At 54.4% G+C, this 22,885-nt stretch overlaps 1 protein-coding gene across 6 annotated transcripts; it reads left to right on the forward strand.

The window, feature by feature from the left end:
* The first annotated feature begins 1,194 nt into the window (after positions 1–1,194).
* MORN3 (MORN repeat containing 3) lies at positions 1,195–22,510 on the forward strand. 6 transcript variants are annotated; one of them, XM_070066168.2, is made up of 7 exons: positions 1,195–1,989; positions 6,042–6,215; positions 15,314–15,471; positions 17,918–18,077; positions 19,652–19,836; positions 20,052–20,138; positions 22,283–22,510. In XM_070066168.2, the coding sequence occupies exons 2-6, from the start codon at positions 6,071–6,073 to the stop codon at positions 20,130–20,132; spliced, it is 729 nt and encodes a 242-aa protein (XP_069922269.1). In that variant the 5' UTR covers positions 1,195–1,989; positions 6,042–6,070; the 3' UTR covers positions 20,133–20,138; positions 22,283–22,510. The 6 variants fall into 6 exon arrangements, with proteins under 6 accessions (XP_069922269.1, XP_008270417.1, XP_089179215.1 ...); XM_008272195.5 differs by lacking the exon at positions 22,283–22,510 and adding an exon at positions 20,580–20,841 and having other exon boundaries at positions 1,258–1,989; XM_089323089.1 differs by having other exon boundaries at positions 1,690–1,829.
* The last annotated feature ends 375 nt before the right edge of the window (positions 22,511–22,885 follow it).

The raw sequence follows: 22,885 nt of genomic DNA on the forward strand, positions 1-22,885 counted from the left end.
AAGTAGTCAGAGGCTGGGGAAAGGAGGACTGGTGCTTTACGGGTACCGAGTTTCAGTCTGGGATGATGAAAAGGTGACGGCTGTACAGCAGCGTCATTGGACTTAATGTGATTGAACTCCACACTTAAAATGATTAAAATGGTAACAATTATGTATATTGCACAAATAAACAAAAAAAATCACCAAAAGAAAATTAGGAAAAACTTCTCCCAGGGAGTGCCTTCTTGAAGCATGGCCCTCAACACCCTTCATCTGTCACTGTCTAGGGACCACCCAGGAGAGGAGACCATTCCCAGGCACTTCCAGTTCTCTGCCCAAATGGGTATGGCAGCTCCCAGAGGTCAGGGACAGCCCCTAAGCAACTGGAGCTGTTGTGGCATAGCAGGTTGAGCCACGGCCTGCAGTGCCAGCATCCCATATGGGCGCCACTTCCAATCCAGCTCCCCGCTAATGTGCTTGGGAAAACAGTGAAGGATGACCCCAGTCCTTGGGCCCCTGCACCCATGTGGAAGACCGGGAGGAAGCACCTGGCTCCTAGTTTCAGCCTGGCCCAGCCCTGGGACGTTGAGGGCATCTGGGGAGTGATTCAGTGGATGGAAGATCTCTCTCTAACTCTGCCTTTCAAATAAAACAAAATACATCTTTTTTAAAAAATAGAATTAGAGCTGGAAAAGGCAAAGCATTTAGAAGTGATGGGGGTGGGGGTAGGGTGCTGAGCACCCGGAACTGCTAAGAGGGGGCTCCAAAGAGTCGAAGTTGGCACCAGCCTCAGCTCCACCCAGCCTCGGGTCACCTGCACCAACTGGCAGCAACCTCACCAGGGACAGATTTCTCGTGTTGTCCATCACCTGACCATGTCCCTGTCAATCCACCCCAGGTGCATTTAATATAAAGGAAGTAGTTACAAAGGTGTTGGACACTCCGAAATAGCACTAGTGGAAGAGACGACAGCCCCATATGAGCACACTTAGGGCTGGAGGGGCAGAGAGGGGATGATGACAGAGGCCCGGGGACAGACCGGTGCAGCCAGAGTTGTAAACTACGGCCGGTCTCCGGGGAGAGACGGAAAGCCACCGCCGCGCTTCTCCCGCCCTCCTGGCTGCCACTCAATCCCCTGCCGCGTCTCCCATTGGCTGTGAGCAGCCGGAAGTCACTGACTAGAGGCCTGAGAAACGCCGGCGGCTGCAGACAAACCTCAGAGCGGGGGAAGGGCGAGCGTGCCTCTGTGGAGAGTGGGGGCGGAAGATCGGCTTCCCTAAGCACCCTCGTGTTTGACAGCGCCCGCCGTGCGCCCCGGCCGTGGCGGGTGCTGCAGTTTGGGGCCAGTCAGAGCTGCTTCTGGGCAGCAGGGGGACCACCTCCCCAGGAGAGCGCAGCCCGAGCCGCCCCTCCTGGAGCGCCCAGCCCATCGCCTGGGCGCCAGGGCGGGAAACGGCCTCCGTCACGGAGGCTGGAGAGCCTGCGTGCTCTGGCCCCCTGAGCACCTGAGCGCGCCATCGCTGTGAGAAACACGCGTGGAGCACGTGCCGGGCATCTCCCAGATCCTCCGGAGACAGCAGTGCAAAGCCGCATAGTTCTGCTCCGGACGTGGCACTAGCCCACTAGTCGTGGAATATAAGGCAGGGGTGGTGACAGGTGTTCGTTGTAGCCACGTTTTACTGTGTGTTTGAACATTTTATCGACAATGAAAAATTGGAAGGAACAAAATCTTTGTCTTCAAAGAAACAGGCCATAAATAACGCTTGTGCGCGCGCGTGTGTGCGTGCGCGTGGATTTTGGCGCCAAGGGCGGAAAGAGAACATGAAACAGGAGTGAGGGTTGGCAAGCAGGTATGGAAATTCCGATTGTCCATCAGGCCGTTCCAGGAACTCCGCACGGAGAAGCGGACATCCGGAAGGCAGGACGGTGGTCCGGGCTGCTCCCTGGAGGAAGAGGCGTCCTGGCACTGGCCCCGCTTCCTGGAACAGCAAGGAAGCCAGGCAGAGCGGGGTGAGGAGCCGAGGACGCGGGCGGATCGGAGGCCACTGGGAGGCTGCGGGCCGAGGAGGCCCTGCCGCCCACTCGTGCCAGCGCCATGTGCCGGCGGCGTGCAGGCCTGGGGCTGCACAGGGCGTCCCTCAAACGCTCTCAGGACTAGAAGCAGGCGCCGAGCCGGTTTGCCTTTCAAACGTGGCGGCTGCCGGGGCTCGGCAGGAAGGGGCGGGCACTGCCGACGGCTTGGCGGCCTGGCGCGTTACCACGGCGACCCCGGCGGGGCCGGGCCCGCGGCGCGCGCGCTGTCGGCTGGGGGGTGCTGGAAGGCCGCGGCCCACAGGTGAGCGAGCACAGGTGGGCTCGGGACGGGCCCCAAAGCTCCTAGCCCTACCGCGTCCACCCTTCGTGGTAGTCCTGACTGTTATTTCGCATCCACACAACCGGGAAGGGTCCCGCCCAGCTTTGCAAGGTGTTCTTTTCCTGTCAACAGCTCTGGCTGAAGACAGCAGCCTCCACTCCGGTAGAGCCGATGATGTGTGGGACTGCTGGCTGTGTGTGTATGTTTTTTTTATTTCGGGTGCAGCGTTAAGTAACACGCAGTGACATGTAAGAAAGTGATGTCTGGGTTGTCTCAGAGCTCCGAGTAAGCCAAGGAGAAAGTATCAGCCTGGGACTAATATGGCATTAATACCTCTGTAACTTTTGCTAATCTCTCTCTCTCTTTTCTTAAAGATTTATTTTATTTATTTGAAAGACAGAGTTACAGAGAGAGGTAGAGACAGAGAGCTCTTCCATCCCCTGGTTTAGTCCCCAGATGGCTGCAACGGCCGGAGCTGCGCTGATCCAAAGCCAGGAGCCAGGAGCTTCTTCCGGGTCTCCCATGTGGGTGCAGGGGCCCAAGGACTTGGGCCATCCCCTACTGCTTTCCCAGGCCACAGCAGAGTGCTGGATCGGAAGTGGAGCAGCCAGGATGAGAACCGGCGCCCATATGGGAAGCCTGTGCTTCAGGCCAGGGCTTTAACCCACTGTGCCATAACACCAGCCCCTAATCTCTCTTTTTTTTTAGATGTATTTGTTCATTTGAAAGTCAGAGTGACAGAGAAACCATCCACTGCTTCACTCACCAAATGGCTGCAACAGCCAGGGCTGGGCCAGGAAGTCAATCTGGGTCTCCCACGTAGGTGGCAGGGACTCAAGAACTTGAGCCATCGTGCACTGCTTCCCAGGCCCATTAGCAGAGAGCTGAGTTGGAAGCAGAGTAGTTGGGACTCTAACCAGCACCTGAGTGCTGTACCACAGCCCCTGCCCCAATTCCTCTTTTTAACAGAGACCTCCCATCCCAGCCTACTATGGGGCCACAGCATTCACCTAAGACTTACACTGGCTCTATTGGTGTTTTGTTACACAACCACATACAGTTTAGGACCTGAGCCTGTTTCCCTGCTTCCAGCTTTTACTCATGGTGTTTCTTTCCCTGAAGTGACTTGCCCTGTTCCTATGTATGATCATCAAAATTTGTCAGAACCAGGTGTGGTACAGGCCCCAGAGCCTGGTCAGACTACCGGAGGCCCCCACTGTAGCCAGGTTTTATAGAGCATGGACCCCCAGTGTAGGAGGAGGGGGAAGAACAGGAGAGAAAAGCATCCAAGTCAGAGCCTGCTTGGCTGTGCCTGGCTGAGGGCTTACTATGTGCCAGGCACTGGGTATGCAGGAGAGGAAGGAGATGATGTGGTGCCTGCCATTGAGGAGCAGAGGCGGAATGGCCACAGATGCCAATCATGGGCATCTCCAGCAGACTATGTGACCACAACTGCCGTGTCAGAGGACGTGCAAGGACTGCTGCAAGTGTAGATTGGCAACTCCAGTATCCTGCCAGGAGCAAGATGTGGGGAGCAACTCGGACTAGACTGTTACTGGAATTAAGACTTATTCTATGCATCTGCTCTCCCACGATATAGCGCTTGGGAGGAGTAAACTTCTACGCAGCTGCCTCTCACCAACTTAACAAACTGCGGGAGCTGACCCTGCTCCTGATTGGAGGAGAGCAGCGTGCTCAGCGTGTGGGTAGCAGAGCACGGATTGGTGGAAGAGGACTATAAAGGAGGAGAGAGACAACATGCACCAGGAACATCTATCTGAAGGAACACCTGAGCAGCCCCCGAGAGAGCCGGCCGGCGGTGTGCCGCTCCCCTGCGGAAGTGGGGAAAGTGGCAGGGAGAACCGCCCTTCCACGGAGGTGGAAGGGTCGGTAGCCAACCTGGGAAGAACCAGCAGCAAACCCGGGGAGGGCCGAGCAGACAAAAGAACAGCGCAGGGTCCTGTGTCGTTCCTCCGCGAAGAAGGGGAGCGACATAATGGTGCCGTGACTCGGATAGGAAGCCTAGGCAGGGTTTAGTGTCGTTCCTCCATGAAGAGGGGGAGCGACAGCAAGACCCACAGCACTGTCCAGCTCTCCATGCTCCCTCTCCCTATCCCAGCCCCTCCCTGGGACTCCACACTTCCCTGTAATCCAGTGACAAGCTGTGTGCAGAGCCAGCCACCTGAAGTGTGGGGTTTGGTACAAAATATAAAAGCTGGTCCTTTTTTTCCAGAAAGTGTTAAAAACAGTGTCAGCAGGGCAGCAAACCTAGCAGAAGCCCATCTAAGGTGGCAGGCCTGGGAAACTGGCTCTGGGTGGGTAGATGCCTGGGACACCCTGTTCTGGAACCCTCTGGGGCTGATATGGGGAGGCTGTCTTTGTGATCAGCCAGTCCCTGTGCTTGCTGCTGGCTCAGGTTTGGTGGAAGTGTGTGTGTGGAGCCCCAAGGCCCATGGAGGAAGATGGCAGTATCGCTGAGGAGAAGCAAGGATTAAGATTTGAAGAAGACTGTATCACCTTGCACAAGCTCAATGGAGACAGACAGATGGACATGGATGTCTGCAGCGGAGGTCCTAAGGATGTGAGAAGCACAAATGAGGGCTCCAAGACTCAGAGGAGGCCCTGGACCACTACCTAGTCCCTCTGTAACTCCATCAGGCAGAGCTGGGCCAGTGGAAAAACCTAACTGGGGCCGGCATTATGGAGTAGCAGGTAAAGCCGCCACCTGTAGTGCCAGCATCCCATATGGGTACTGGTTCATGTCCTGGATGCTCCACCACTAATCCAGCTCCCTGCTAATGGCCTGAGGAATAGAACTTGGGCCACTGCCACCCATGGAGGAAGCTCCTGGCTCCTGGCTTCAGCCTGGCCCAACCCTGGCAGTTGCAGCAATTTGGGGATTAATCCAGCAGATGAAAAATCTTTTTCTCTTCCTCTCTAACTCTTTCAATTAAATTTTTAAAAATAAAAATAAACACTAACCAAGTGATTGGGTAGAATGGCTAAGTAGAGGTCAGAAGCAAAGGGGTGGTCACCTGGTATGCCTGGGACTGTCTATTTTAGCACCGAAAGTCCAGGGTCCCTCAGTGCTGGGCAAAACTGGACAGTTTGCCACCCCAGAGGCAGCAGCTTGATTGGCGGGCTCTCCCAATAGCTCCCAATTTCTTGCAAAGGCAGTCCCCGAGTGCCGCCATCACCAGGTAGATGAGGCAGGACCCAGGGAACTACAATGCCAGGCACTGAGCCAGTGCTGTTTCTGCTCCATGCACTGGGCAGCTGACTCCAGTCCAGCTCTCCTGGCATGGATCCAGCACTGGCCACTGCCCAGCCCTTATTCCTGTGGGTTCCCATAGCCTTAGAGTGAGTGACCATTTTAAGTGGTCATCCCGGTTATTCAATAGGTGTCTCAGAGCAGTTTCTCCTTGATGCCATCACAAACCCTGGTTCCTACTGGTCTCCCTGGGTTCCCAAGTGATTGTGCCATCAGACCCCCCCCCCTTAGGGGGCCCCAGGAGAAGCCAGGAGAGGACAGCCCAGGGCCAGTCCAGCGCAGCAGGATCCCCATCAAGGGCTGCTCACCTGCCCTGGGGACTCAGAACACACATGACTCGACCCACTTGAGCTCCGACAGGTGCCTCCCCAGGAATTCCCAGGATCCTGGCATTATATGAGGTACACTGAACCTCTGATGTCCCTACCCCTTTGCCAGCACCTTGTGGCCCTGCAGAAGCAGCCAACATGCCACTCTCCAAGTGTCCGAAGAAGTCAGAGACCCCGTGGAAGGAGTGGGACCGGAAGGCCCAGAAGAACGGACTGAGGCACCAGGTGTTCGCGGTGAACGGAGACCACTATGTGGGCGAGTGGAAGGACAACATGAAACATGGTGAGTGGGGAGCCTCAGGGGCTCCAGCGGTCACTGTGGGCAACCAGGGCCAAGAAAGCAGTGTGCAGAGCTCATTAGAGATGTAAGAGGCCGGCGCCGTGGCTCACTTGGTTAATCTGCCGCCTGAGGCGCCAGCATCCCATATGGGCGCCGGGTTCTGATCTTGGTTGCTTCTCTTCCACTCCAGCTCTCTGCTGTGGCCCCGGAAGGCAGTGGAGGATGGCCCAAGTGTTTGGGCTCCTGCACCCGCATGGGAGACCAGGAAGAGGTACCTGGCTCCTGGCTTCGGATCGGCGCAGCGCCAGCCATAGTGTCCATTTGGGAAGCGAACCAATGGAAGGAAGACCTTTGTCTCTGTCTCTCTCTCTCACTGTCTATAACTCTACTTGTCAAAAAAATATATATAAAATAAAAAGAAAAAGAGAGAGAGAGAGATGTAAGAAGAGTCCCCAAGACTTTCCTGAGAGATGAGTGCTGGCCCAGACCAACCAGAGCCTCTGTGGGCAGTGGTTCTGGAACCAACCTTGGCCCCGACTTTAGCTGAAAGAAAGTCTTGGGAGCAGCAGGGGACAAGGGGGCTTGGGAAGCCAGCCTGCACCCTGGACTGTGGAGACCAGCCAGTCACTGTCTGAGCCCTGAGCCAAGTGTGGTGCTGGGCAGTGCTCTGTGGAGGAAAAGGAGCCATCCGCTTCCTGGAAACCAGCTTGCAACTAGGATCTGAGGCTTCAGACTCAGACCCGATGCTCTGGGACAGCCGGCAGGAGCCCTCCGTGCCCCCCAGAAGTAGCCGGGGCTCCCATGTGATTGACGGGGCCACTGGGCTGGGCTCAGTTCTGACCACCAGGGGGCAAGGAGGGATCTGGTGACACTAACAAAAAAATGAGCTTTTATTAAAAAACTTGACACTGCTGCTCACTCTGGTCTTGCTGCTCCAGATCTATGCTCTTAACCATTCTTCTCCTCTTTTGACTCCCTGGGTTAAGTGCTTTGAAGTCCATGAACCTGGGTTAGAATCCCAGTTCTGCCAACTATGATCTTGAGCCACTCTGAGCCTCCACTTTCCCAGCTGTAAAATGGGAATATGGCAGGAGGCGGGACTTCTGGCATAGAGATTAAGACTCCAGTCAGGACCCCTGCATCTCATATTGCAGTGCCTGGTTTCAAATACCAATTCCAGGGGCTGGTGCTGTGGCATAGTGGGTAAAGCTGCTGCCTGCAGTGCCGGCATCCCATATGGGTATATGGGCACTGGTTCGAGTCCTGGCTGCTCCACTTCCAATCCAGCTCTCTGCTATGGCCTGGGAAAGCAGTGCCACATGGGAAACCCAGAAGAAGTTCCTGGCTCCTGGCTTCAGATTGGCACAGCTCTGGCCATTGTAGCCATCTGGGGAGTGAACCAGTGGATGGAAGACCTCTCTCTCTCTCTCTCTCTCTCTCTCTCTCTCTCTCTCTCTGTAACTCTTGCCTTTCAAATAAATAAATAAATCTTTAAAAGAGAGAGAGAGAGAAACAATGTCAGTTCCACTCCAGATTCCATTTTACTTCTTTTTATTATTAAAGACTTCATTTATTATTTATTTGAGAGGTAGCATTACAGACATAGAGAGGGAGAGACAGAAAGATCTTCCATCCACTGGTTTGTTCCCCAAATGGCCGCAACACCTGGAGCTGGGCCTATCCAAAGCCAGAAGCTTCTTCCAGATCTTCCATGTGGGTGCAGGGACCTAAGCACTTGGGCCATCTTCTGTGGGGAGCAACCCGGACTGGACTGAGTTACTGGAATTAAGACTTATTCTATGCATCTGCTCTCCCACAATATGGTGCTGGGAGAGGAGGCAACAGCTTCTACACAGCTGCCTCTTGCCAACTTGAGTGATGACCTCCAGGAGCTGATCCTGCTCCTGATTGGAGGAGAGCAGCGTACTCGGCATGTGGGCAGCCGAGTTGGGATTGGCGGAGGAGGACTATAAAGGAGGAGAGAGACGGCATGCACCAGGAACATCTAAGGGGAACATCTAAGGGGAACACCTGTGCAGCCCCCGAGAGAGCCGGCCGGCGGTGTGCCGCTCCCCCGCGGAAGTGGGGAATGTGGCAGGGGGAACCGCCCTTCCACGGAGGTGGAAGGGATGGTAGCCAACCCGGGAAGGACCAGCAGCAAACCCGGAGAGGGCCGAGCAGACAAAAGAACAGCACAGGGTCCTGTGTCGTTCCTCCATGAAGAGGGGGAGCGACAATCTTCTACTGCTTTCCCAGGCCATAGCAGAGAGTAGGATTGGAAGAAGAGCAGCCAGAACTAGAACCAGCACCTATATGGGATGACAGTGCCGCAGGTAGAGGATTAACCTACTGTGCCACGGCCCTGGCCCCTCAGTTTACTTCTAATGCACACACTGAAAGGCAGTAGTTCATGGCTCAGGTACTTGGGTCCCTGCCACCTATGTGGGAAATCTGGATTGAGAGGCAGAGTTACAGAGAGAGAGAGGCAGAGATAGAGATCTTCCATTTGCTAGTTCATTCCCTAAATGGCTGCAACAGCCGGAGCTGGACTGATCTGAAGCCAGGATCCAGGAACTTCTCCTGGGTCTCCCACATGGGTGCAGGGGCCCAAACATTTGGGCCATTTCCACTGCTTTCCCAGGCCATTAGCACAGAGCTGGATTGTAAGTGGAGCAGCCAGAACACGAACTGGCACTCATATGGGATGGCGGCACTGCAGGCAGAGACTTAACCTACTATGCCACAACCCCGGCCCCATAAATCTTTCTAAAAGGGGAGAGGGTGGAAATAATACTTGTTTGTAGCCAGTGCCATGGCTCACTTGGCTAATCCTCCGCCTGTGGCGCTGGCACCCCAGGTTCTAGTCCTGGTCGGGGCGCCGGATTCTGTCCTGGTTGCTTCTCTTCCAGTCCAGCTCTCTGCTGTGGCCCGGGAGTGCAGTGGAGGATGGCCCAGGTCCTTGGGCCCTGCACCTGCATGGGAGACCAGGAGAAAGCACCTGGCTCCTGGCTTTGGATCGGCACAACGCGGTGGCCACTGCGCACCGGCCGTAGCGGCCATTTTGGGGCGTGAACCAACGGAAAAGGAAAAGCTTTCTCTCTGTCTCTCTCTCCCTGTCTAACTCTGCCTGTCAAAAAATAAATAATAATAATAATAATAATACATGTTTGTAACAGTAAGAGGCAACATCTCTCAAATGCATAGTCCACAGTCTGTGCAGAAAGGGAACTTCTAGCATGTTCTTTTAGGGCTGTGTGTGGCAGGGGTCACTACTCAAAAGCTTTCTTTGTCCAAGATGCCCTCCAAAGCTGACCCCACCCAGTATGAGGCAAGACACTCCCCCTCAGCTCCTCCTTAAAAGCGTGACTCTGGCTGCTCTGCACTGTATGCGGTTAAAGATGCCTGCGTATGTTCATTTCTCGCGGATAGTGTGTGGGGCGGGCGGCGCCCTGGACTGGGGTCAGGACACTGAAGTTCTGAACCTGGCTCTGCCACTGAGTCACTGGGAGGCTTCAGGCAGATCCGTTCCCATTCTCTGGATCTTGGCTTCCCCAGCTGAGATCCCACAGTGTGGGCTGATCTGTGTGCCTTCTGCGTGAGTCCTGCTTCCCCTCAGACCCCGGAGGAGGTATTGACACAGAACTTATGGGCCTCTCAAGCCCCTCTCTCCCCAAGACATGCCTCTGACCAAGTTGAAGCTGCTGTGGCAAAAGCAGATTGGGGGGCTGCCGCTGTAAAGTAGCGGGTAAAGCCACCACCTGCAGTGCCAGCATCCCATATGGGTGTTGGTTAGAGTCCCAGCTGCCCCACTTCCAATCTAGCTCTCTGCCATGGCCTGGGAAAGCAGTAGAAGATGGCCCAAGTCCTTGGGCCCCTGCACCCATGTGGGAAAACTGGAAAAAGCTCCTGGCTCCTGGCTTCAGATCAGTGCAGCTCCAGCTGTTGCAGCCAATTGGGGAGTGAACCAGCAGATGGAAGACCTCTCTCTCTGCCTCTCTTTCTGTCTCTGTGTAACTCTTTCAAATAAATAAATCTTTTTTTTTTTTTTTTTTTTAATTTTTGATAGGCAGAGTGGACAGTGAGAGAGAGAGACAGAGAGAGAAAGGTCTTCCTTTTGCCGTTGGTTCACCCTCCAATGGCCGCCGCTGCAGCCGGCGCACCGCGCTGATCCGATGGCAGGAGCCAGGATCCAGGTGCTTTTTCCTGGTCTCCCATGGGGTGCAGGGCCCAAGCACCTGGGCCATCCTCCACTGCACTCCCTGGCCATAGCAGAGAGCTGGCCTGGAAGAGGGGCAACCGGGACAGAATCCGGCACCCCGACCGGGACTAGAATCCGGTGTGCCGGCGCCACAAGGTGGAGGATTAGCCTATTGAGCCACGGCGCCGGCTCAAATAAATAAATCTTAAAAAAAAAAAAAAAAAAAAAAAAGATTGGAAGTGGTTAGGAGAGTCCCTAGGTAGGGCAAGCACATTCCTTCCACAAACTTAACGACCTCGCAGCCACTGGCAGGCTCTGTTATGGGCATCTGGCATGATCCCAACCCTCAGGGAGCTTCCAGTTTTGCAGGGAATCTGCCAGTACCAGAGGGTAGGGTAGCATTCCCATTCTACAGAAGAGGAAACCAGAGCTCAGAGATGGGAAGTAGCTGGAAATGGTGGTGTCAGGGTATGAAGGGGCACAGGGAGGGGCTGTGAGAACATGTGAAAGCCCAAGGGGCCATGTTTGGATTGAGTCCAAAAGAGCGAGGACGAGTTAGCCAGGCAGAGGGCTGTACCTCTAGCCAGAGGAGACAGAACAAGAGGATGCTGCAGAGTGTTAGAGGGAAGAGGCTTGTTCCAGGACCCGACTGGGAGCCAGCGTGGCTGGAGCAGTGAGGGAGAGGAGGCCAGGGCCAGCCATATACGGCCTGCGGTGAGTTTGGCCTTTATCCCAGAGGCAGATAGTAAATGACTTAATGGAGGGGCCTTGGTCAGCCCTGGCTGTATCCCCACCATTCCTGATACCTACAGTTGGATATGGCTGAACAAATGGTGCATCCATGACTTAGGAAGAACCCAACTCACACTGATGCCACAGCAGTTCTCGAGCACCTACTGTGTGCCAGGGACCATAGTATGTAGAGATTCAGCGGTGAGGCAAGAGGCTTGTTGACTGAATAAGATGGTGTGCTAGCGGTGCTAAAATTAACTAGGTGGATTCACTTCAGTTCTGAGCCAGGACTGAGGGTGAGGGAGTCAGCCGAGTGGAGCTTTGCAGGGACCAGCATTCCAGGACGGAGGAACAGCTGGAGCAAAGGAGGCCAGGGGCGTTGGACAAAGTGAGGGAAAGCAGGCCAGAGGGGTGGCATGTGGTAGGGCGGGGAAGACAGGTCGTGCAGTTACGTGGGTGCCTGCCACCCACTTGGCAAACCTGGGGTGAGTTTTGGGTTCTTGGCCCTTGCATCCACATGGGAGACCTGGAAGATGCTCCTGACTCCTGGCTTCAGCCTGGCCCAACCCCAACTCTTGCAGGCATTTGGGGAGCAAACTAGTACATCGACAATCTCTGTCTCTGTTTCTCTGCCTCTGTCTCTATCTCTCTGCCTTTCAAATACACAAAGATAAAATGTAAAGCACTTCTTTAAGTTTCTAACAATCAAATCTACCTGGCGGATTTGAAGTGTCCACCATGATGTGATGATGGATGGTCACCATGTTGTGTGGTAGGCTCCAGAACTGACTTGTGTATGGCAGGGTCATCTCCCCATTCCCTCCTCTCTTCAGGCCCTGGTAGCCACCATTCTGCTCTCTTTTTCTACAAGTGTGATTTTTGGCTTCTACATAGAGTGAGGTGCTGTAATAATTGTCTGCAATGCCTTAACCTGCTGAGCCACAGCATGGCCCCAACTCCGTTTTTCAGAAGAGGAATCTGAGGCCCTGTGAACTCCTAGGGACAATGTCAGATTTATTGCTGGGCTACCAAGATCCAAGGCATGAATTGGCCCACGTGGGTATTCCACAAATAGTACTTGTCTGAAACACTTGGAACTAAAAGTGGTTTTGGTTTCAGTTTTTTTGGGGGAATATTTGCCCATATACAAGTCTCAACAGGAAGTTGATTGTTTCATATCATATGTAGCCTATACACATAGCCTAAACAATATTTTTAGTTCACCTGCATTTTTTTTTTTTTTGGACAGGCAGAGTGGACAGTGAGAGAGAGAGACAGAGAGAAAGGTCATCCTTTGCCATTGGTTCACCCTCCAATGGCCGCCGTGGCTGGCGCTCTGCAGCCGGCGCACTGCGCTGATCCGATGGCAGGAGCCAGGTGCTTCTCCTGGTCTCCCATGGGGTGCAGGGCTCAAGCACTTGGGCCATCCTCCACTGCACTCCCTGGCCACAGCAGAGAGCTGGCCTGGAAGAGGGGCAACCGGGACAGAATCCGGCGCCCCGACTGGGACTAGAGCCTGGTGTGCCGGCGCCGCAAGGTAGAGGATTAGCCTAGTGAGCCACGGCGCCAGCCTGCATTCATTTTTTTTGACAGGCAGAGTTAGACAGTGAGAGAGAGAAAGACAGAGAGAAAGGTCTTCCTTCCATTGGTTCAAATGGCCACTATGGCTGGTGTGCTGTGCTGATCCGAATCCAGGAGCCAGGTACTTCTCCTGGTCTCCCATGGGGTGCAGGGCCCAAGCACTTGGGCCATCCTCCACTGCACTCCCGGGGGCCACAGCAGAGAGCTGGGCTGGAAGAGGAGCAACTGGGACAGAATCTGGCACCCCAACCGGGACTAGAACCCGGGATGCCGGCGCTGCAGGCAGAGGATTAGCCAAGTGAGCCCTGGCGCCAGCCCGGTTCACCTGCATTTTGATTATGATCTGTCACCTGAAGTCAGGTGTGAAATTTTCCACTTGTGGTGTCATGTCAGTACTCTGAAAGTTTCAGATTTTGAGTATTTTGAATTTCAGATTTTTGGATTAGGGATACGCAATCTGTGTTTTATTCTTTTTTTTTTTTTTAAGATTTATTTACTTGAAAGGCAGAGTGTCAGAGAGAGAAAGAGATGGGCCTTCTATCTGCTGGCTCACTCTCCAAATTCCTGCAACTATGGCTGAAGCCAGGAGCCAGGAGCTCCATCCAAGTCTCCCACATGGATGCAAGGAACTCAAGTACCTGAGCCATCATCCCCTGCTTCCCAGGTTCTTTAGCAGGGACCCAGACCAGGAAGTGAGCAGCCGGGACTCAAACCAGCACTCTGATACAGGATGCAGGCATCCCAAGCTGTGGCTTTACCCGAGGCACCACAATGCCTGCCCTGTGTTTCTTGTTTAACAGATATTAATCACCTATGATATGCCAGACACTGTTATGCAGGGCAATGAATGAAACAGACCAGTCTGTGCCCTCCCGGGTTTGGAGACAGACAATAGACAATAGAGGACATAAAGAATCACCTGTTATGTGAAAAGAAACAGAGGGCTATAAGGGTTGTAGTTTCAGGTGACTAGGCTGGGCCTCATGGAGAATGTGAGAACGGACACAGGTGTACAGGAGGAAGAGAGTGAGTGAACATCTGGAGAAATAAGAAGGCCTTAAGGCAGGAGCATGGCTGGCAGGTCCCAGGAACGTCATGGAAATTCTAGGGGCTGCAGGGCAATTGGAAGGTAGGAGTGCGGGACGAGGATTAGGACTCCCTGTCTGTTTCGGAGAATTGAAGAAAATATTCGGAACATGTGGCCATCTGTCCATGCAGCACCATTAGGCAGTGAAGCTGATGGGGCAGGCATCGTGATACGCCAGGTTCTGCCACCACTTTGAACGCCCACCTCCCATCTTGGGGTGTGGGCTGAAATCTCCGCTCCTCCACTTCTTATCCAGCTTCCTGCTAATGCAGCTTGGGAGGCAGCAGATGATGATTCAAGTGCTTGGGCCCCCTCCCACCCATGTGGGGAGACCAGGATGGAGTTTCTGGCTCCTGGCTTCAGCCTGGCCTAGGTCCTGTCTGTTATGAGTATTTGGGGAGTGAACTGGTGACTAAAGATCTCTTTTTGTCTTTCAAAGAAATAAATAAACATTTTTAAAGATTTATTTATTTATTTGAAAGTCAGAGTTACACAGAGAGAGAAGGGGAGGCAGAGAGAGAGAGAGAGAGAGAGAGAGAGGTCTTCCATCTGCTGGTTCACTCCCCAGATGGCTGCAATGGCTGGAGCTGTGCTGATCAGATCAGAAGACAGTAGCCAGGAGCTTTTTCCAGTTTTCCCACATGGGTGCAGGGGCCCAAGGACTTGGGCCATCTTCTACTGCTTTCCCAGGCCATAGCAGAGAGCCGGATTGGAAGTGGAGTAGCCAGGACTCTAATCAACACCCATATGGGATGCCGGCACTGCAGGCTGCAGCTTTACCCACTACACCGCAGTGCCGGCCCCATAAATAAACGTTTTTAAAAGCGGTAAAGGTGAAGCAGTGAGGGTGGGTTTCTGTCTGGTGTTTACTATGTTCTTCCGGCTTCAGGGCAGAAGGCTAGGGAAACGCTGTTTGTAGAAACGGAACTTTTCGGCAGGCGCTGCGGCTCACTAGGCTAATCCTCCACCTAGCGGCGCCGGCACACCGGGTTCTAGTCCCGGTCGGGGCGCCGGATTCTGTCCCGGTTGCCCCTCTTCCAGGCCAGCTCTCTGCTGTGGCCAGGGAGTGCAGTGGAGGATGGCCCAGGTGCTTGGGCCCTGCACCCCATGGGAGACCAGGAAAAGCACCTGGCTCCTGGCTCCTGCCATCGGATTAGCGCGGTGCGCCGGCCGCAGCGCGCCAGCCGCGGCGGCCATTGGGGGGTGAACCAACGGCAAAGGAAGACCTTTCTCTCTGTCTCTCTCTCTAACTGTCCACTCTGCCTGTCAAAAAAAAAAAAAAAAAAAAAAAAAAAAAAAAAAGAAAAAGAAAAAGAAAAAGAAAAAGAAAAGAAACGGAACTTTTCTGGGTTCTGGGATCTAGAGATGAGGCCCAGATCCTGTTCCCACCCTGGAGCACCATCCTGTTAGGGGCAGGGACCCCTTCCCTGCCCCAGGGCAACGCACATCTGCTGGGAGGGAGGAAAAGCCAGGAGATGTGAGATCCCCTCTGTGTGTCACCAGGGAAAGGAACCCAGTTCTGGAAGAAGAAAGGAGCCATCTATGAGGGGGACTGGAAGTACGGGAAGCGAGATGGCTACGGCACCCTCAGCCTTCCTGACCAAGAGGCAGGAAAGTACCAGAGAGTCTACTCGGGCTGGTGGAAGAACAACAAGAAATCGGTGAGTGTGTGGCTGTGTGCGTGTGTGAGTGTGTAAGAGTGAGCATGTGTGTGAGCACACATGTGTGACTGTATGAATTTATGAGTGTAAGTGAGCATGTGTGTACTGTGAACATGTGTTTGTGAATGAGCGTGTGTGTGAGTGAATGAGCACATGTGTGTACATATGTGTGTGAGCATGAGTGTATGAATGTGTGCATGTGTGAGTGTGAACAGGTGGGCATCAGAGTAGCAGTCAGAGAGATGTGGGAAAAGGGAAGGGGGTTTCTACCAGGGAAAATACAGGGTTATGTGAGGGTGGGAGACTGAAGGGGTGGGGGTATAGTCCAGACTTCTCAGAACAAAACCCAGGAAACAGGAAGCCGGCGGAGAGGGCCCAGGGAGGAGCCCAGGAAACCCTGTGGCTACTGAGCTGCCAGGCTTGTAAGGGGAGGGCTCCTTCTTCAGTCCCCACCCCCACCCTGCATTTCCTGGCTTTCTTTTCTCTGGGCTCCTGAGAATCCCCCTTCTGCTGGGCCTGGGTAAAGTTGGGGGGGAAGGGAATAAAGGTGGGGGGAAGAAAGCAGAGGCCACACCCTTGGTCACAGGATGAGAGGGGAGGGTCCTGAGAGGCGCCCATGAACACCCAGCTGCGGACAGATGCCCTTAGTTACTCTCGCACACCCCCTGGGCCGTGGTGACAGGTAATAATAGCACTGCTATTTAGCAACAGCCGCGGTGATACTCCAGTTAACACTCAAGACCATCTTCCTTTTACTGCTGAAAACGGCTCAGAGAGGTGGAGTGCCTGGCCTGGGATCAGACAGTTGGCAAGGGGTAGAGCCCAGGTCTTCATGTTCTCTGTTCTAAAATTGCTTATTGGGGCTGGTGCCGCGACTCACTAGGCTAATCCTCCGCCTTGCGGCGCCGGCACACCAGGTTCTAGTCCCAGTCGGGGCGCCGGATTCTGTCCCGGTTGCCCCTCTTCCAGGTCAGCTCTCTGCTGTGGCCAGGGAGTGCAGTGGAGGATGGCCCAGGTGCTTGGGCCCTGCACCCCATGGGAGACCAGGATAAGTACCTGGCTCCTGCCATTGGATCAGCGTGGTGCGCCAGCCGCAGTGCGCAGGCCACGGCAGCCATTGGAGGGTGAACCAATGGCAAAGGAAGACCTTTCTTTCTGTCTCTCTCTCTCACTGTCCACTCTGCCTGTTAAAAAAAAAAAAAAAAAAAAAAATTGCTTATTGGCCAGTGGGAGAGAATGCCTAAGATAAGCCTTTACATATGACTTGGTGTTAGGATAGAGGTTTTCACAGGTTGTCTACAGGGGGATCATTAGGCTTAGCCTTGGAAATTCGAGGCAAGCTTCCTGTAGGGGGCTACATCAAAAGTTGCTAGTTGGGGGTTAGCGCTGTGGCATAGTAGGCTAAGCCTCTGCCTGCGGTGCCGGCATCCCATATGGGCACCGAGGCCAAGCCGCAGCAAGATGCCAGATCCTGCAGGGGAGTACCTAGCTCTGAGTCTCGACTCCAGCTCCTGCTCGAGCTTCCTGCACACCCTGGGAGGCAGCAGGAGAGACTGGGTTCCTGCCACCCACCCTGGAGACTGAGTTCCCAGCTCCTGGCTTCTGCAGGGCTCCGCTCTCTTGAGCTTTTGGGGAGTGAGCCAGGAAACGGGCGCTCTCTCTGCCTCTCAAATAAGTTAATACTATTTTTCCCCCCAAAGATTTATTTATTTGAAAGGCAGCATTACAGAGAGAGAGATCTTCCATCCACTGATCCACTCCCTAAATGGCCACAATGGCCGGAGCTGGTCCAGGCCAAAGCCAGGAGCCAGGAGCCAGGAGCTGCTTCTGGGTCTCCCATGTTGGTGCAGGGGCCCAAGCCCTTAGGTCATCTTCCACGGCTTTCCCAGGCACATTAGCAGGGAGCTGGATTTTAAGTAGAGCAGCAGGGATAGTAACCTACACCCATATGGGATGCTGGCATGGCAAGCAAGGATTTTACCCTTTAGTCACAACACTGGTCCAGAATTCTGAGTAGACTTTGCGCTGTTAACAGAAGCTCCTTGTCTGCAGGGAGTCTGGCTTCCCCTTGGGTAGACGCTCAGTGTGGTGTTTATGTTCGTCTTTCTAGGAAGAAAACCCACAGCTCTGATCTGATTCTGTGAGACTCTAATGGGGTCAGAGTCCCTGGGGATAGGGTGGGGGTGGGGCAACTAGATCAGAGGTTGGTTTAAGGTCCCCTGGCTTCCATGCATGGGCAGCAGTGAGAACCCGCAGGGAGGAGTGATGGTGGGCTGCCTGGAGGCGGCAGCAGAGGCAGAGATAGACAGCCTGGGGTCATCTTTGGAGGGGCAACCCTCCCCTGGGGTGCAGGGCCCAGGAAGGAAGCCAGGAGGAACTCCTGTGAGTGGCTCCCGGCCTGGAATAAGGTGGGCCGCCACAGACCAGGACATCTTCTTGCTTGCAGGGCTATGGAATCCAGTTTTACGGACCCAAGGAGTATTACGAGGGTGAGTGGTGTGGCGACCAGCGCAGTGGGTGGGGCCGCATGTACTACAGCAATGGCGACATCTACGAGGGCCAGTGGTGGAACGACCAGCACGAAGGAGAGGGAATGCTGCGGTTAAGTGAGTGCCCCGCCCCCATCCCGCCGGCCCCGCCCTGCCCCGCCCCTGGGACCTGGCTGGCCACGCCCTGTGCAACTGCCTCTGCCCCTCTTTGGGGGCCTGCCTGGCCTTGCCTGACCTGGGATAAGGTTAAGGAGATGCCCAGGCCTCCCTTGATGTTATAATTAACTTCTTTCTTTCTTTTTTTTTTTTTTTTTAAAGATTTATTTTATTTGCTTGAGAAGCAGAGTTGAGAGAGCGAGAGCAAGAAGGTGGGGGGAAGAAGTAGAGCAAGATCTTCCATCTGCTGGTTCACTCCCCGAATGACTGCAACAAGCCGGGCTGGGCCAGGCTGAAGCCATAACAAGGAGCTTCTTCCAGGTCTCCTGCCATGGTGCAGGGGTCCAAGCACTTGGGCCATCTTCTACTGCTTTCCCAGGCACATTAGCAGAGAGCTGGATAGGAAGTGGAGTGCCCATATGGAATGCCTGCATTGCAGGCAGCGGCTTAACCTGCTATGCCACAGCGCCGGCCGCAATAAGACAATTTCTTATAGCGACAGTGATCAACAGTACTGAACACATTTAATCCTCACAAAGCATCCTGTAGGGTACAGTGAACTGAGCCCATGAGGTGAAGTCACTCCCACAAGGTCAGACAGGCTGTTAGTTGTGGGTCACAAGTGCTAAGGAATTCTCCTTGGAAAACAGGAAAGTGTGCTGGGAAGTGGTGAAGGAGCTGGGGGCCGGGCTGTTTAGCTTGACACGAGGCCAAGGAATGACTCTTGGGAGAGGTGTTTGCACGCTGAACAGAGACCTGCTGGCAGAGGAGCCAGGTCCTGGCCAGAGAGGGAAGAGTCGCCAGCGAGAAACTGTCCTGTCCGGACTCATCCACGCCCTGGGCTTTCCAGAGCAGAAAGCCAATCTTATCAGGCTCTGTTCTCCCTGTGGCCCTCAGGCTGGGGCCCAGCCCTTCCTGTGGCCTTTGGGGCTCAGCCTCCAACTTCCCCTCCCCCCGCCTTCCCCTGGACTCCCGTTGGTTCTGGCCTCACTAACTTGCAGTTCCTCCCACAGGACTGTGGCACTGCTCTTCCATGTTTCTGGAATGCTTTTCCCTACAACGTTGCTTGTCCCTCCGCAGGTCCTTCTCTGTCCACTCCACCCAGAGCACACCTCCTTATTTTCAGCACCCTCTTCCTTCCCTTCACAGCATGAGAGGTAGAACCTTGGGCGAGTTGCTTTGCCTGTGGGTGCCTCAGTCTCCATTTCACAATGCCTGGGTGCTGGGAGAGCTCCAAGGGTATCCTTTTTCCAGCCTGCCTGGGGTCAGATCCTGGCCTGAGCTCTTCCTAGCAGTGGGTAGGCCTTGGGTGATTGGCTTAACCTGCACTTGGTTGTTCTCATCCATAAGTCAGAGTAAAAATGAAATGTACCTACTTCCTGGGGTTACTGCGAAGGTTAACTGAGGCTTATTTGCACAGGGCCTGGCGTGGTTTTGACACCTGCCTGTAGGTCCCCAGGGCAGTCTTCTCCACGGTGGTGGAGGGTCAGCCTGGCCTGGTGAATGCAGCAGCCACACCCACTGTCCTTTCCCAGAGAACGGGAACCGCTACGAGGGCTACTGGCAGAGAGGCATGAAGAACGGACATGGGCGTTTCTTCCACCTGGACCACGGTCAGCTGTTTGAAGGCTTCTGGGTAGATGACGTGGCCAAATGCGGCACCATGATCGACTTCGGCCGTGATGAGGCCCCACAGCCCACCCAGTTCCCCATTCCTGAGGTGGGCAGCCCTCACCAGGGTCCTGGAGCCACACCCAGAGAGAAACAGAAACCAGCAGTGCTGGCCCTGCCCAGCCTCTCCCAGCTGGAGAACAGACATGGTTTTGTTTTCAGTCAGGGCATCCCAGGGGAAGTGGGGAGTTGGGAAGTTGCCCCCGAGGCTGGCAGCCTGGGCCTTCCATGCTCCCCAAACCAGCCCCCTGCTATTCCCTCCAGATCAAAGTTCTAGACCCCGACGGTGTGCTGGAGGAAGCCTTGGCCATGTTCAAGAAGACAGAGGAAGAGGAAGGAGAGTGATGCCAGGTGAGGGGTGGGCATGCCTGCCCCCCTGTGTTGTGGCTGAGTCAGCTCCAGATCCTGGAACAACACACAGATTCCCTGGGATCCCCAAAGGGCTGGGGGGTGGGGGGTGGGGCAGGACCGGAGAGGGCAGGTTTCTCGCCTCCTGCCGTGCAGCAGATCCTCTCGGTCCCTTCCCTTCAAAACCCATTGTCTTGCCAGACCTGCCCAGAATGTCCCGGACTCACACAGGGCCTGCTGGGAGGGGCACAGGGACTGGAGTCAGGGAACCCGCTGGTTCTTAAATGTCCTTGAGTGAGGCCTTCAGTGCCGACCTCCATGTGCGCCTCTTTCCCTGGGGTCAGCCCCTGCCTCTCCTGGCTGGGTGTGAGTAAGGGTGTAGGGAGGCGGCTGTGGCACAGCATCATCCAGACGCCAGCTCCCGCCACCCCCTCACTCCTGCAGAGAACGCCAAGGCTTCAGGACAAGCAAGCCTGTGTCACCCAGCTGCTCAGACCGGTGAGGCTCCTGCTGGAGGAGCGAGCAGCAACTTTGGGCACGCCCTTGGCACCCTCAGAGGGCACCTTGCTCCTCCAGCACTGGGCCGTGCTTGGCCACTAAGAGGCCACTGAGTCTCCCCCAGGCTGGCCTTGGGGACCCTCTCGTGATGACCTTTGTGCTGTGACCTCAACCCACAGCACATGAGAATAAAGAAGAACCCGGTGGCTTAGGCGGGAGCCTGTGGTGCAAGGTTGGGCGTGAGGGGAGCAGTGGGAGTTCAGGTGAACAGGAAGGAGGTCTCCAGGCTGCATGGCTTTAGCTTGGGGGGAGAGCAGGTGGCTCCAGGTCTCTGACCTCTGAGTTAGCCCAAAGAGGAGAGTGAGCCTGCTCCCCAACACCCTGGCCACCAGAATTTGAGATTAGGACCCGACCTGGCTTCTCAGCCTAGCACAGGGGCTCCTGACTTTGTGGAAGCTTCAAAAGCCACAACTGTTCAAGGATTCCCATCTAATCATCTGGGGTGAAGCCCTGGGCTTGCTCCTTCTTTTTCTTCTTCTTTTTTTTTTTAAGACTTATTTATTTGAAAGGCGAAAGGAGAAAGAGAGAAAAAAACGAGCTAGGGTTGCACTAGGCCGAAGCCAGCAGCCAGGAACTCCATCTGGGTCTCCCACATGTGTGGCAGGGGCTCTAGTGGTTGAGCCATCATCCACTAGCTTCCCAGGTGCATGAGCAGGAAGCTGGAATTGGGAGCGGAGCTGGGACTTGAACCCAGGCACTCTGATGTGGGATGCAGGCGTCCCAAGTTTAGTCCTGACTGCTGTGCCAGACGCCTGCCCCCTGAGGCTTTGATAACAGGTGTGATGCTGCTGCTGAGGTTACCGTGGACCAGATACCTGGAAGAGCTCTGCAGAGTTCTCATCTGCCCTGCATTCCTGAGATGGGAGGGGCTGCGGCACGTGGGTCACACTGCTGGCGAGGAATCCCAGACCTGGCCATTTGCGCTTGGGAATGTCGCCCAAATTCTGTCTCCCTGGTTTCCTTGCTGGTAACATGGGACGATATTATACTTACCACCTGGGTTTACTGTGGTTAGCAGCTGTGACCGTCCAATAAGGCAATGGTTCTTAACCATTTTGCCCATTCCCCACCCCAGCTCCTTGGCCACATCTGGCAATGTGCAGGAATGTTTTTGGTTGTCACATATAGTGGAATGTCGCCGGGATCTAGTGGGCAGAGGCTGGAGATGCTGCTAAACACGCTACAATATAAAGACACCACAAAAGGTGAGCTTTGGTGCAGCAGTTAAGATCCCACTGGGGACTCCTGCATCCCACACTGGTGTGCCTGGGCTTCAGTCCTGCCTTTACTCCCAATCCGACTTCTTGCTTGAGAGGCAGCAAGTGACGACTCAAGTCCTTGGGCCACTGGCACCTACGTGAAGACCCAGATTGAGTTCCAGGTTCCTGGCTTTGGCCTGGTGCAGCCCCAGCTGTTGCGGGCATTTGGGGAGTGAACCAACAGATGGAAGATCTCTGTCTCTCTGCCTTTCAAATAAATATCAACACTTTTTTTTTTTTTTTTTTGGACAGGCAGAGTGGACAGTGAGAGACAGAGAGAAAGGAAATATAAACACAATTCTTAAAAGTTTTTTTTTTTTTTTAATCCAGCTCCCTGCTAATGTGTCAGGAAAAGCAGTGGAAGATGGCCCAAGTTCTTAGGTCCCTGCACCCATGTGGGAGACCCAGAAGAAACTCCTGGCTCTTGGCTTCAGCCTGGCCCAACCCTAGCCTTTGCAGCCATTTGAGAAGTGAACCAGTGGATGGAAGATCTCTCTCTCTCTGTAACTCTTTCAAATAAAATAAATCGTTAAAAATAAATAACAAATAATAAAAAAAGAACCATTCGGCCCAAAGCTGACAGTATTGAGCTCCAGGAACCCTGAAGTACTGCTGGCAAAGTCCTTCAGTCCTCAATGAGTGCCCGGCTCTCAGAAAAGGCTCAATAAAGGCTGGCTCAGGGTTCTCGGTGCTCCCTAGGCAGGTGGCCTGGCCCTGGGCTTGTGTTCCTGGCCACCCTGGGATGTAGCATCAAGAGTAACCACCAGATACGGAGCTCACTCTGTGCCAGGCTCTGTGCTGACAGCTTTGCAGGCCCCCTGCCTTGTGACAGCCATCTGCAAGGTGTCTTGCTGTTATTAGTGCCATTTAATTTTTTTTAAAGTTTTTTATTTATTTCAAAGGCAGAGATACAGAGCAAGAAGAAGAGACACA

The sequence above is a fragment of the Oryctolagus cuniculus genome, chromosome 21, assembly GCF_051225735.1.
Source record: "Oryctolagus cuniculus isolate XC-2025 breed Fujian yellow rabbit chromosome 21, ASM5122573v1, whole genome shotgun sequence".
Taxonomy (NCBI): domain Eukaryota; kingdom Metazoa; phylum Chordata; class Mammalia; order Lagomorpha; family Leporidae; genus Oryctolagus; species Oryctolagus cuniculus.

Bases quoted from the DNA above. Each gene is read 5' to 3' on its own strand.
- MORN3 (XM_070066168.2), top strand. From the start codon at position 6,071: ATGCCACTCTCCAAGTGTCCGAAGAAGTCAGAGACCCCGTGGAAGGAG. The intron at 15,472-17,917 runs GTGAGTGTGTGG...TCTTGCTTGCAG, and splicing joins GGAAGAACAACAAGAAATCG to GGCTATGGAATCCAGTTTTA. The intron at 19,837-20,051 runs GTGGGCAGCCCT...TATTCCCTCCAG, and splicing joins CCCAGTTCCCCATTCCTGAG to ATCAAAGTTCTAGACCCCGA.